This window comes from Mesoplodon bidens (genome assembly GCF_964165515.1).
Source record: "Mesoplodon bidens genome assembly, chromosome: 1".
Taxonomy (NCBI): Eukaryota; Metazoa; Chordata; class Mammalia; order Artiodactyla; family Ziphiidae; genus Mesoplodon; species Mesoplodon bidens.
Window position 1 is genome coordinate 2,876,145 of NC_138176.1, and position 14,760 is coordinate 2,890,904.

Here is a 14,760-nt window from a genome sequence, read left to right on the forward strand (position 1 = left end):
CTCTAAACCCATGCTAGGAGGTTTCCATCAATATAGTAGATAAATCCATTAAGTAAAAAAAGTCAATTTAGAAAACCATAAATAAATAATAGGACAGATAATGAACAGATTTGGCACCAGTCATGACGATGGTTTGCCAGTGACCGAAGTGGGTGTGCAGGCCGCCCGTGTACTAGGGTGTTTCCTGACTCAGGTGGGAGCTGTCCACCAGCGGGGCTGCCCGCTGGCCCAGGGACCCAGGACGGAATGCTGGCGCTGGCAAGGGGTGGACCTCCTGACCCTCAGCTCTGTGTCACTGAAAACATCGTTACCCCGCAAAGTACACAGTCTTCGCACTTAGAGAGTGAACCGCTTTCCTTTAGCATTGGAGGGTTGCTTTTGTAATTCACCTTTAGTTCATGGGGAAGCAAAAGCCACATGCTGACTTTCCCAAAGGTTATCAGTTATGGGCTGTGTGTGCAACTTTTGAAATAAATAAAATTAGTTTACTCTTCAGTGTCAGGAAGACAAAGAATTATCCACATGTGAATTATTCATATTGTATTAAGAAAGTATTTGCCTTGATACCAGGCAAAATGTATTGAAGCGTATAACTAGTTTCTTGAACAAAATTTATAGGTTTTTTACATTTTCAATATCAATAAACCAGTCACAGTAGTTTATTACAAGAGTTTAGGCAAAAATTGTTTAAAATGACTATTTTAAATCCATAAAGCTAAGTAAATATCAGACAATGCTAGAAATAATGAGGTTAAGTGTAATTGATGGTGTTTATTCCCGAAAGATAAAGTTTAAAGTCATCTCCTCAAATGTCCTATAAACTTGCCCAGCTCCACAGGGGTCTGTCTTTGAGCTGAGGTTCTCAGAAAGCAAATTCAATTAGAGTGTTGTGTGCTTTACGAGGCCATCTCAAGTGAGATTTTGTTTGTTGCAGAAACGGGCATGCAGGAGATTAGAAGCAGCGTCGCCGGAGCGGGGCTGCCCCCAGGCGAAGGTGCGCGTGCCTGCGTGCTGGGGCAGCAAGGAGTCCGTGTCACCAGATGCCCAGCCCAGAGGCTACCTCCCTGCACCGAGGCCAGACGGCGGCCAGGGGCGACCAAGCGTGGGGGTAGGTTTCCGCTCCCACCAAACCAGCCTTTAAATGTCTAATGAAAAGTGTAAATCACCACCGTTCTGATTCACCTGCGGCTGTGATTTGTTAAATAGGTTCCTCAGGATGGTGGAAAGAGCTGGGCCCAGCCTTGCCCAAGATGCATTGCGGGGGAGTCTGTAAGTGCATTAACCTTCTTGCTGTGACATAAAAGATAGACTTGGCCTTAAATATTAGATCCATAAAACAAAGTTCATAAAAACAGCGGTTACGTTTCTAAGGAATGAGGGATGTGAATAAAAAGGTGCAGATAAGCTTTTCTTAGCATTCTACCCGGCTGCAAACTAATTTGTTTCCAGCTTCAGACTGGAAATAGAAATTGAATATACATTTTAAATTCTTTCTAAAACACAGGGTTCAGGGAAGGGAACAGGTCTCTGGATATGGTTAAAATAGAGGTTATTTGAGTACATCTTAGAGAAAAGTCCTAACCTCATTTACTTATCCAAATAGGAATCAACGTTGTTTTTTCTCTTTTCCCTCTTTAAGCTTTTCTTTCATGTTTGCATAAACTTCACACAAACCACAGATTTCAGAAGGAGAAACACAGTATTCACACCATTAATTCAAAGTAAAGGGCGGTCTTAACGTGACCAGGGTCAGATTCTCAGTCTCCTGTGCTGGGCAGAAAATCGTAAAGTGTGTGTTAGCATCATGATACCCTTGTTACTAATTCTGAACTTGTCCTAAAAACAAGCTAATAGGTTTGAAACCACTGTAATTCTTGGTTTTTGTTTTTTGTTTTTTTTTTAATTTTAAATTTGCAGTCTTCATATTGCAGTAAGATAGAATTGTGTTTAATTTCCACATAGAAAGCAGGAGTGTCTGTGTGTGTGTGTGTCTGTGTGAGTATTTTCAGGATTGCCCCCTAAAGATCTTTAGAGAAACACATTGCTGTTTTTGATAAGCAGAAGACTGAGTCAGTAAACTATAGTCTTCACGTGCTGCATTGCAGGCGACTTGTTTTATAGTGAGAGGCAATGACTGTTTTAAACTGAGGCCTAGAACTGTGTCAGTTATCGCCCACGCGAACCTCTGACTCTGTGACGTCATCAGACAAATATGAAGACAAAGGTTGGTGGCAGACCTGCCCCAGTGTGCGTCTCTACTTTTTGTCCTCTATCTTCCGGGAACTTTCTGCAGGGTATATCGCGTTTTGTGGTGTAATCCTGACATCAAAGATCCAGCAACTCGAACTTACTGTATTTCGGGTGATTCACTCTAACTGCCAAACATGCCCTGGCTTTCGAGTAAATAATACGACCCCATTATGGGTAGATTGTGTTAATGCTGGTGACTAACCAGGACCTTCCTTGTTCTTATCCCATTTCCATGGAATGTATCTTTCAAATCCCCCATCTGTTGGGCAAACAGTTGGAATGTAATGTGGATTCTTCATGCTCTGAGAGGTCGTCTTCTGGCACGCAGGGCTTAAAGAAAAAAAAAATTTGGCCCAAGCACCTGATTGGATCATTTAAGCTAATGTTCTGTTTGAACAACAGTACCTATTTGATTAGGGTTTTCCTTCCTTTGTAATTCCCCAAGCTTGCCTCTGTATGTTTCCTAGGAGATGAATCTGCACACAGAAAACCTATATTGATATGTAAATATATCATTTTTTCGTTAATGCTCGATATTCTTTTCATCTAAATTTCAGAAAGTGACTTTAAAAAATCAGTTTCCCTTTATTTGTAGTTATTCTCAATAAAATTTCACCCAAGCTTGGGTGATTTAATATTTACACCCACTACTTCTAGAAGTCTTATGTAAATAAAGATTGAAATGTGAATTTGAAAAGTCACACCTCTTGATATTTGAACAGACTATAGCTGCATATATCTTCTTTTTCTAATAATATGGCTAGTTTCTCTCTTAAGCTTTTAAAATAATAAGACACTATTTTCGTATTCTAGAACATCAAAAGGCTCAGTGTTAAATAAAAAGCAAATAGTATTTTTAGAAGTGCAAGATCCCAGGGAGAAGTGCTTAACGGTAAATCACTGACGGGCAGCAATTCCAAATTTCAGAAGACTTTATTAAACACACAGCTCCATTCACAAGTGTGCCCCCCACCTCACACACAAGCCCGCCCCGTCCTGGCCCACAGTTCCCATAGCTGACCCGGGATGGCAACCTTGGCTCAGAGAGAAGCAGAGGTTATGTTGGGGAGTTTGTGTGGAATCCCTAACGGGAAACGTAGACCTGTGTTTCTCAGCCTGTTTGCTGCTTATCCCTGAAAACCTCCTTTGCATCCCAGTTCTCTGGTGCATTTCTGACCTCAGCGGGGTATCAGCTGATCCAATGGGTTCTGCTCTGAATTCTCATGTGGCTGTCTAAGCCCGCTGCCTGAGTTCCTGTTGTCTTTCTCCCGCGAAGCTTTTCCTTATTGTTATCAAGAGTCGTTGCTCACGTATGCAAGGACTTTTTCTGTAGACCTTCTCAAACTCATTTTCCAGGCTGGCACATGAGTCTCCTGTTTGGTCTGTCCCAGCTCACTGTGGCGGGGATGACTGTTTCAGTCGTTGCTGACAGCTTCTTAGGGTGATCACTGTTCAGGTTCAACTCCTAGTACAAGTGCTTATTTAGAAACAGCTCCTCTTCACCCTGAGTCCCCCTGCTCATGTTACGGACAACTGGGGTGAAGCCATCCCCAATTGTGGTGGTGGGACGTGGTGTTATGTCACTTGGGGTGCCCACCCCCCACCCCGGGGCGGGCTGCCCTCGCTGCTGTGCACCATCCAGGCTGCAAGGCCGGGAGCAGGGTGATGGTCGCCGTCTCTAGCAGGCTCCTTTCCTTCCACGAGTGGTCCCAAGGCCAGGCTGCGCCTTGCAGCCAGCTTCCTTCCTCGGTCAGCTTAGTCCGCCTGGCACAGGGGTCCATGGCAGCCAAGTGTGCCATGAAAATCACGCTCTTCTTGGACATTCTACCCATTAAATGAAATCTAGTGAGGCTGTGAGAAGTCTCCACGATAACGAAACGAAGATGCGTGAAAGGGAGTGGGCATTATCAGGCAGGAAACTACAGGAAGAACAGAGTTAAGATGTTTGCTGGGGGGAGGTGCTGTGTCCTCAGCACCCCGTTTTCTGAATGGTACGTGGCCACTGATGCTGTACAGCTCCTCAGGGAAGGGGCCACCTTCAGACTTTATTGGGTCCGTGTGACGGTCACTTGTCTGTTTTCTCTCAGCTCCGTTCACCACGCTCTCGTCTCCCCTGCATCTCCCAGGGCATGGCTCCCTCCTCCTGCCCCGCCCAAGGCAGCCTCTCAGCCCCTCCCTCCACGGTCCCAGCTCCTGCTGGGTGGAGCCAGCTCCGGGGCTCTGCAGTCACACCATCTCCTCCCTTTGTCCTCTCAGCCTGCAGGAGGGTGGGGCTTCCTTCTACTGGGGGAATATTTGCCTCCCTTCCCCTGTGTGGCTTCTCTTCTCCTCCATCACTTGTGAAGTTGAATCCCACATCCCTCTGTATGAAATACCTAGATTGATTTCCCTTTTCTGACTGGACCCCACCTGGGCTAATCATCTAAGGAGTGGATAAATCCTCCTGAAAACAAAAGCCTTGCTTAAATGTAGGCCTGTGGGTCTTTGTTGCCCAGCAGGCTCAGCATTTAGGAGTGCCCACGGAGTGACGACCCTGGATGTTAAGTTGAAAAAGATAGGCCTTTTGTATTGCACATCACTGGTATTCCTTTGCTTCCATTTATCTCGGGTTATTGGGTTTTTAACCCAAGCTGGTAGTGAATTGCCACATAAAAGCCAACATGCAAAATATGATGTTTTGGGTATTGTGGACCACCCCAACCCCCCCACCCCCCTCTCCCAATCCCCAACAGAATGATTTTGGATAACAGCCTGTTCGTTAGTGTTGAGGGCAAATACTAAGGGAGCAGCCTTAATAAGCTTCAGTGTTACTCACTTTTTGACATGAAAATCCTTTGCCGGACAGTGGTGTTGGGGAGGGGAAGAGGAGAGGCGGGGACGTGAGAGTAGACGTGGGGGGGCGGGGGCGGCACGTCCCAGCTGTTGTCTGGGCTCCGTTTTCCCTGTAAGGATGGCAGGAGGAGCCCAGGGATGATGATTCTGATTCTGAATGGATACATTTTTTTCCTTGTACTACTTCTTATCTCCAAATGGGTGACCTTTAAAATATTTGCCTTATTTTATTTACCTATCTGTCTTGTTAGCCACTGCTTCCTACATCTGTAGCATCTGTAAATACTGCACTGAAACGGAATGGACCTGGAAGCTGGTGTAAACAGGATTCTCTCTTTCTCCTGGGCCCAGGTGTCAGGCAGGAGCAAGGGCCGGGGATGAGAAGGTAACACTGTGCTGTAGGTGAAGACACATCTGTGTGCAGTGGGTTGCTCTTTGTGTCCTGTTTCAGCAACAGTCACTCCTCGTGAGTCCTTTACTCTTAACGTCCTGAGAGAAGGAAACACAGTCATAGAGGGATCAACGGGAATTTCATTGATCATTCTGTAGGAATCAAATTGCACTCTGTGCATTTTCCCCGAGGTCTGTCAGGGACCCCAGAGGTCACCGGTCTAACCCTGTCACCTTGCAGATAAGGAAAACGAGGTCCACAGGGGTTAAGTGACTGGCCCACCATATGCACCGTGGCTGATGGGGAGGTGGCGGCCCCAGGACCCACACCGCAGCCCTCTCCTCTTCCCGCTCTCCTGGCTGGTCCTGTGCTCATAGCCTGTGTAGCAGCAGCATTCCCGGACTGTGCACAGTGACGACCTGCTCTGACCCCTCTGAGGAGCACAGCGTGAGGTGGTGGGTCTTCGCGGCTGTCGTTCCCAGACGCAGTGAGAGCTTCCTGGCTGAGACATAGGGCTGAATTCTTCAAACGGTGGAAGAACAAGCCGGTCGAGAGAGGAGCTTGGCTGTGTCAGTGTAGCCAGACGTGAATCCCAAAATAGACGAGTTTGAATAGACCTGCTGACAGAATCTTTGGATGTAACTTCTGATAGTAAATGCTTTCTCTGAATATGGATGCCAGAAAAATAGTTTAAAAAATTTTAACTGTGTTGTTGAGATCATTTCCAGCCTCTGAAGGAACAGATAGCCTTCAGGTGACTAGAAGAACAAAACTAAACCTTCTTTCTCTAGGAATAAAATGTTATACTATGAGGAGACGGTGAAATGGATTTTTGCAGAAAAGATAGTGTTTTAAGAAAAATGTAGTTTAGATCTCCTACAAGCACATTAGACTAAGCTAATGCAAATGTATCCCTTCCTGCTACAGATAAAAACGTTAGATACGTAGTTCATTATATAATAAGTAAAGAGAGAAGCAGAACAGTGGAAACAAATATATTCCTTTGTGGCTGTTGTTAGGTCTTGGCCTTTGTTGGGTTTGGTCCTAGAATGGGCCCAGGGCATGGGGGCTAGAATGCTGATGTCCAGAGATAGATGAGACTTTGGCCAGTGGAGGTGTGGGAGCTAGAATTTGGACCCTTGCCTAAAGTTCTCTGCCTTGAAGATCTGCCTATACCGTAAAAGGGGATTGGAAGTTAAAGTACCGGGCCGTACATGGGTGTGGGCTCCAAGTTTATTCTGTCTCAGTGCTACAAAAATCAAAAGTTATGCCATGAACATAAAAATAGACACCGACTATTAAAGTCCTTAAAGCCTCGGTTAGTGGCAAAGTCAGAATCCGCCTGTAGGGATGCTTCCACCATCCAGAGTGTACAGGATTCAGAGGTAAAACAGCTGGCACTGTACATGAGATCACAATAGAATGATATAAACTATGTAAACAAATCTACCGCAGTGGGGCTGGCGGGTGGAGTAGGGGAGTGGCATCAGGAACTCTTAACAAACAGGAGAATACAAACCTGTAAGAATCTGAATTAATAGAAGAACCTGAAGTTCACTATGAAGGTAAATATTTTAAGAATTTAAAAAATGACTTAAAAAGAAATAGAGCCATGATGCAGAAAAGGATGGTATGAAAAAGGAATTGGGAGGTTAAAAAATAAAAAAAGAAAGAACTTCTAAAAATGAATGATACAGTCATTGAAGTGAAAAACAATTCTCAGGTTAGACACAGTTGAAGACAGAATTAGTGAACTAGGAAATTTATCTGGAGAAATCATCCAAAATACAGCAAGAGAGATAAAGAGATAAAAAGTGTGATTAGCAGTCAAAGGAAAGAATGAGAAGGTTCATTAGGAAATCCAGAAGGAAGGAATTTAGAATATGGGAGAGAAAAGGATAATGAAGAGATCTGATTTGAAAAGAATAATGGCTGAGAAGTTCCCCAAATTGAAGAAAGGCATTTGTAGCCAAGTAGTTTTGAAGAAGCACAAGGTGAGGGAGATCACCAATCAGATGTCAAGATATGTTACAAAGCTGTAGTAATTAAGACAGTGTCATTGGCCTAGGGGTAGACAGATAGACAAGTGAATAAAATTGAGAGCTTCAATTAACCAAACAGTGTAGCTCCAATGCATATATGGCAGCTGGATATATTGCAGACAATGTGTTACAAGTCAGCTGGGAATGACCAAGTTACTCTATAAATTGTGCTAGGACAGTTGGCTATCCACATATGCGGAAGAATAAAATTAGATCTCTACCCCACACAAAAATCAATTCTGGGAAGTGGGGGAAAGGTAAAGAACCTAAATGTGGGGGAAAAAACCCAAAACTTTAAAACTTTCAGTAGAAAATATAAGAGAATATATTTATGACATTGGGAAGATTTATAAAAACTAATAAACCAAAAAGGGAAAGGACTAACACATTTGACTACGCACATAAGACGTTGCATATCAAAATTCCTCCTTCACTGTTTAAGAAGATACCATAAAGCAGGGAAGACATTTGCAACACACAAAACAGAGAGTAGCAGATAAATGGGTGAAGTATATGAATTGGCAGTTTGGAGAAGAGGAAACCCAGTCAGCCAATAAATATTAAGTGGAGGTTCAACCTCTCTAATAATTAAAGGCATGCAATTAAAGCACCAAAGTGGCAAAAATAAAAATGTCTGCTGATGTAAATGTGGATGAGGATGTGGACCTGAAGGGTCTGTCCACTTTATTGGAGCCAGTATAACCTGGCACAGTGACTTGGCGAGCAGATGTCTAGTAAAGGTGATGGTGGGTGTCCCTGTGGCCTGGAAGTTTCAGTACTAGGTACATCTTCAGAGGTGCCCAGGGAAATGTGTACAAAATAATTGTAGCATTGTTTGCTTAGCAGAAAGCCAGAAACCACAGAGACGTCCACCAATAGGAGAATGGATAAATGAATTGGCCATATTTATTCAGTGAAATAAACTGCAGTGAGAATGGATGAACTCAAAAAAGGAAATTACAGAAGAAAATGACACCATATAGATATAATTTTCAACAAGTAAAAACGTCGATACATATTAACTAAAAGAATAAAAACATTCCTGAGAACGATAGACTGAGTTCAGCATGAGGAGGTTATTCCTACCTAGGGAGTGAGGGCTCAGATACGGCACGTGTTTCAGTTATATCTGTAATATTTTATCTCTTAAGCTATGTCATGGATCATGGGCATTTGTTATATTGCTGTCTATACTTTTTTGTGTTTCTGAGAAGTCCTGGTGAGTCTTGGATGTGATGTATGTGCACGTCCCTCATGGTGAAACTGAAGAACATTAAAGACAGAATTCTGGAGAGCTGCTAGAGAGAAAGGACTGGTATCCATGAGGAAACAGTGATTTGAGTGACAACAGACCCCCACATTAGTAACAGATACCAAAGACCTTGGAATAATGCTCTGAAATGCTAAGGGGACTGTCCTGTGTGAACACGTGGCTGTGCTAGGCTCAGAGCTAGAATGACCAGTGCAGTGGGAATTCTCTTCCCCCCGTAGTAATTCACTTGCCAAAACTGACTCTGGAAGAGAGAATGTAGACCAATCACAATGGAATAATTTGGGAATGTTCTCAAAAGCTACCATCCCAGATGGCTTTCTAGGTTTAAAGAAATCCTACCTGAAGGAACACATGGATGACTTGCATTAGAAAAATGACTACATTGTTTGGTCAAAGGAGGAGGAAAAAAACCCAAATTTTCATCTTAATAGAGACAGAAACAGTGTTCAGTTCCTCCAAATCACACTCATGATAAAACCAGAAATAGAAGGTTTATCCTGGTAAGGTTTAAGGATCCTCACACTTAGTGGGCATTTCTGCTGACGAAGAGAAAAACACAAGTTTGTTTGCTGTCTCCACTTCTGCTTACCAGGGTTTCTAACTCAGGCAATTAAACAAGGAAAAAGAAGCAATGGCAACAAGAATTGGGAAGGAAAAAAGCTAAATGGTTATTTCCTGATGATATTATTGTCTATATAGAAAATCCAGGAAAATCTACAGATCAACTACCAGAACTAATATTCAACAAGATTGTTGAATATAAGAAAAACATGCAAAAATAGGATGGATGAGTGGTTAAAGAAATTGTGCTGTACATACAATGGAATATTATTCACCCATGAAAAGAAGGAAATCCTGCCATTTACAACAACATGGATGGACTTTGGGGCATTATGCTAAGTGAAATAAGTCAAACAGAAAAAGACAAATATTGTATGATCTCTCTTAGATGTGGAATCTTAAAAAAAAAAAAAACAAGCTCATAGATACAGAGAACAGATTGGTGGTTGCCAGAAGTGGTGGGGTGAGAAATTGGTGAAGGGGGTCAAAAGATAAAAAGAAAACAGCAACAAAAATCTTTTTTAAAAGCAGCAGCAGCAGGACTGGGTAAGTGGGCTCTTTAAGCTCCTGAGGCTCCTTCCAGGGCAGCCTCTTAAGACGTCAGCATCCCCTCCAGGGTGCCAGGATGTCCCTTCCTGAGCCCATGTCAGTGAATTTGAGATAAAGCAAACTTATGTAAGAGAACAGCCTGTATGTATTTTGGAGAGTCTGTCCTTAATGCCTGCTTTTGAAGTCCAGGAAAGCTGTGCCTACAATTTTTTTTTGTCTTAAACTCAAGACTTTTCCTAGAATATATACATTCATCCTTATACCCTATTTCTTTATTTTTGGCTGCGTTGGGTCTTTGTTGCTGTGTGCGGGGTTTCTCTAGTTGTGGCGAGTGGGGCTACTCTTTGTTGAGGTGCGTGGGCTTCTCATTGCAGTGGCTTCTCTTGTTGCGGAGTACAGGCTCCAGGTGCATGGGCTTCAGTAGTTGTGGCACACGGGCTCAGTAGTTGTGGCTCATGGGCTCTAGAGTGCAGGCTCAGTAGTTGTGGCTCGCAGGCTCAGTAGTTGTGGCACGTGGGCTCAGTAGTTGTGGCTCGCGGGCTCTAGAGCACAGGCTCAGTAGTTGTGACTCATGGTCTCTAGAGCGTGGGCTCAGTAGTTGTGGCACGCGGGCTCTAGGGCATGGGCGCAGGAGTTGTGGCACGTGGGCTCCAGGGCGCGGGCTCAGGAGTTGTGGCTCGCAGTCTCTAGAGCGCAGGCTCAGCAGTTGTGGCTCGCAGTCTCTAGAGCGCAGGCTCAGTAGTTGTGGCTCGCGGGCTCTAGAGCGCAGGCTCAGTAGTTTTGGCTTGTGGTCTCTAGAGCGCAGGCTCAGGAGTTGTGGCTTGTGGGCTCTAGGGCGCAGGCTCAAGAGTTGTGGCTCGTGGTCTCTAGAGCGCGGGCTCAGTAGTTGTGGCTTGCAGGCTCTAGAGCGCAGGCTCAGTAGTGGCTCGCGGTCTCTAGAGCACAGGCTCAGGAGTTGTGGCTTGTAGGCTCTAGGGTGCAGGCTCAGGAGTTGTGGCTCATGGTCTCTAGAGCGCGGGCTCAGGAGTTGTGGCTCGTAGTCTCTAGAGCGCGGGCTCAGGAGTTGTGGCGCGTGGGTTCCAGGGCGTGGGCTCAGGAGTTGTGGCATGCGGACCCCTATACCCTATTTTTAAAGTTGCCTGTTTGTCTCGCAAGCTCAACAACAGCTCCTCTGCAAAGCTCTTGATCCTTGTACATCTGGGGTGAGAGCGCTGCCCGTCGCACTGCTATGGCTGGTGGAGCTGCGCCCTGCAGAACCCTGGGCCTGGGTTCAGGCCTGTCTCTTCCTTCCCAGCGTGAGCGCCTGACTCAGCCTCAGAGGAGTGGAGAAGGTTATGGGGTGTCATCTCACGCTAGTCCACCTCCCCCGACTTCAGTGCTACCCACTTATCCTTTCCCTGGTCTAAATGGATTGCTTCCCAAACTTGACCCCCTTAAAGACATTCAGTAGGAGATGATTATAGACATCGTGTGCACATTGTTGTTCTGAACTGCTCACTAGATGCTGTCGTTGGGTGCTGATAAGTACTAAGCTTTGTTCGCATCGGCCATGCCCGCCTCCTAGAAGGGCCCTAGCGGATTAGGCTAGGACACGTTCCAGCACACGGGAGCTGTGGAACAATCCGGAACAGAGGCAAAACGTGGCCGCAGGAATCAAGTCTTCTTTTCCTTGGTTTGTGCCCTGCTCTCCAGCACTGCTTCAGACTTACACAGACAAATAATCCCTCCTAACAAGGTGGAAGGCCAGGTTCAAATACAGAATTCTTGAATTTCTCAGAGTGCCACGCTGGGACATGGAGGAACGAGGGAAAGCTGGCCCCTGGTCCACCCCCCTCCTCAGCTCAGGCCCTGTCCTGCATGACAAGGGGCCTTGAGCACGTGCACGTGGAGACGTCTACCCCGTCCACGTTCCTGCTCCCACATCACACCCCTCTCCAACAAGCACCCGCCCCGTGGGCATCTTTCAGGCTTGCAGCAATCACACTAGTGATGTGCTGTGATCTCAGGAGAATGCACCTGCCGGAGAGGCTGGCCTAGACAGGGGATAGGCTCTAGAAGGGGACAGGGCCTTTGGGTGGGAACATCCATGGAGAGGTACGGCCAGAGGGGTCCCTCTAAAGCATGAACCCAAATCAGGGGCTCAGTGCCCAGACATCCCCCATCAGACGTGCCTCCAGTGGCTGGTCCCTGCCACCAGGCGTGTCGGAGTCTGAGGACGTCAGACCTCACATCTGTATCAGGGACAGGACAGGTCCTCTGTGGGTGCCCCTGGGGGTCTGAGCTTTGAGAGGGGCTTTGAGAGGGACACTGACAAACTGGACTGTGGGGAGAGGAACATGGTGATGTGGGAACTTGAAGTCGGGTCAGGGAACAGAGATTGGGTGGAAGGTTTAAATGAGTGGTTCCTACAGGTTCCTTTGTGTGGGAGATTCTAGATCTCGGCCCTCTTGTTGCTATGTCTCGCGCGTCCGATTGTCCTAAGTCCTATCTGTTCTGCCTTCAGCGTGGCTTCATATACACCCCATCCAACCAGGAGGGTGGGGATGGGGGCAGGAATGAGACATCTCGGTGAAGACCTTTTCAACAAAAAAAATTTTTTGAGCCACGTGGTGGTGTTGACGACGATGATGATGAAATTAATTAAAAAGCGTCGCCCGTCTTCTCCCCGCCCCTCCCCCAGTCCCAGTCTCTCTCCCGAGAGGCCCGTCTTCTCTGCAGCCTTGCCTGCTGACCTGTTCCCTCCTCTCCCTCTCCCGCAGCCCCTCCACAGAGCCTCCACGCTCTGTCTGGCCTCTTCCCCGCCTCCCCACTGGGGGCCCCACTGCTCAGGGGCTCCTGACAAGAGTTTCCGGCCAGAGAAGTTCAGGAAATGCTGCATCCTTTCCCCACCTTTGGAGGTGTGATGTACATTAGACTGTTGGTCCCGAGAATCAAGTGAAGAGATGAGTTTGATTTTGCTCAGCCTAGTATTTCTAGAACAACCTTTTGTCAAGGGATGCCTGTTATACGTGTGCTTCTGAGACTGTTTTGGAAAACACAGGCCCATTGAACAAATCCAGCCCCTGTATTCATCGTGGTCTTCAGGACCTTTTGCAGCCTGGCCCAGCCTGACCTCCCCTGACCTTCCAGGCAGATCTCCCATCCCTGTCTCTGTGCACCATGAACCCTGGCTTCCGTCACACAGGCAGCTGCTCTGGTTCTGGAACACTCTGACCTGCTGTTCTCACTGCCTGGGGTGCCATCTCTCATCTTGTAAGGTTCTGCTGTGCCTCCATGGTCCACGTGTGTGAAGCCTTCCCCACCCCTCATCAGGTTCATCAGCCACAGCATCCCGTTCCAGTCACCCCAGTGAGCCATCCGTGTGAAACGGGTGTTCACGAGCTTGGGTGCTGCTTCCCTTGCCGACCGCAAGTCCTCAGTCTCTCTTGTTGGGTCCCCGTGGCTCAGGGCAGCACCGCCTTCCAGGAAACAGGATGCCATCGTGGACCGGACTGCTCTGTCCCCCCACCGCCTGGCCCACCATCCCCTTCCTGGCCTCAGCCAGCCCAGCGAGCCTTCTGCCACCACGGTGCAGCCTTGGAGAGCAGGGGTGCCCTGCCAGCCTCTGCCCAGGGGCCACGGAGCCACACTGCTCTTTGCCGGGACAGTGGCCAGTGTGATAAAGGTTTCTGGATGCTGGACAAGGCCTCTCATTTCATGGTGGCACAGTGTCTGGCCACGGGTCTGCCCCCAGCCATCCGGTGCTCCTAGTTACTTCTGCGGGCGAAGGTGAGGAGACAGGAGGTCTGCTCCAGGGGCGGGGAGGGCGGGGGCCCGGGTGGGGATCCTCCCGACGCTGGGTTACTTCCAGACCCTGGCCCCTGCTGCAGTGCTTTTGTGTTGAATCATATTCCATATTTAGACATCATTTTTAAAAACTATTTATGAATTTATAAATGATATTTTTATTTTTTTCCCCTCTCATAGAACTGTGGGAGAGAAGAGAAGTAACATTTATTGAGAACATTCTATGTACCAGGCACTGTAGGAAGTGCTTTAAATATCTTGTTATAATATTTTATATATATTCTGTAAATATGTACTTAGCGCAGAAATAAGTGTTAGCTCAGCCGTTTTAAATGCGGTGCTTTGTGTTGGTGAATGTAAAGCCAAGGTAAATTAATTCCCACGACATGCTGTTTTATCATTGTAGGGACATTTTAACCATATGGAGAGTTGGTAGAAGATGCAAGCTGAAAAAGGAAGATTCCAGTTGTGGTTTCGAACCCTTGTGTGCCAGCGAATGTAAACCTCTCCTGGGTGGATGTGTGTGCCCACCTGTTCAAATAGCGCCTGGTACCCTCCCATCAGGAAATCCCACCATCCTCCTCCGCTCCAGGGCCAGAAGAGCCTCCACATGTTACTCCTCATGAAGCCTTCTTTCAAATGCATCTTGCTTGAGAAGATCAATTGCATTATTTAAAAGTTTAAAAAATTCAGTATCAAACTTCCTGTGAGGTTTGAGAGCCCTGTAGCTTATGGAGCCATATCCAGATGTAGCCCCACTTTATACTTTTCTATTGTTTTGTGGATGTATCCAGAGCTGCTTATGTACTCTTTTTTAATTAAAAGTCTTATTTTTATATTGAAAATGCTCTATAATCTTAAACTGAATTTCAGTAAATGTTAGTGTCCAGTCTGTTCTGTGTGATTCCCCAACTAAACTTATCAGGCACAGGCACAGGACCACCTTTATGTTAAAATGGGAATTTCTCACCTTCTCTTGGGTTTTCAGTGTATGACCTGACTGTGGAGACTGGCATTGTTCCCCTGGGTCTGCAGGCACCCTGAGATGCCCTTGTCACCTAGAGACGGGTCCCGGT

General features: G+C 46.4%; 1 protein-coding gene across 2 annotated transcripts in view; it reads left to right on the forward strand.

Moving 5' to 3' along the window:
• LOC308621144 (uncharacterized protein C10orf143) overlaps nucleotides 1-14,529 on the forward strand; it is a 42,415-nt gene extending 27,886 nt beyond the window's left edge. Inside the window, exons 2-5 of one of the 2 annotated variants that reach the window (XM_081241348.1) lie at nucleotides 935-1,108; nucleotides 1,207-1,269; nucleotides 13,364-13,666; nucleotides 14,091-14,529. In XM_081241348.1, coding sequence (XP_081097474.1) covers nucleotides 935-1,108; nucleotides 1,207-1,269; nucleotides 13,364-13,648 — 522 coding nt within the window. In that variant the 3' untranslated portion in view covers nucleotides 13,649-13,666; nucleotides 14,091-14,529. The remainder of the gene's footprint in view (nucleotides 1-934; nucleotides 1,109-1,206; nucleotides 1,270-13,363; nucleotides 13,667-14,090) is intronic. The other variant, XM_081241349.1, reaches the window with a different exon arrangement.
• The last annotated feature ends 231 nt before the right edge of the window (nucleotides 14,530-14,760 follow it).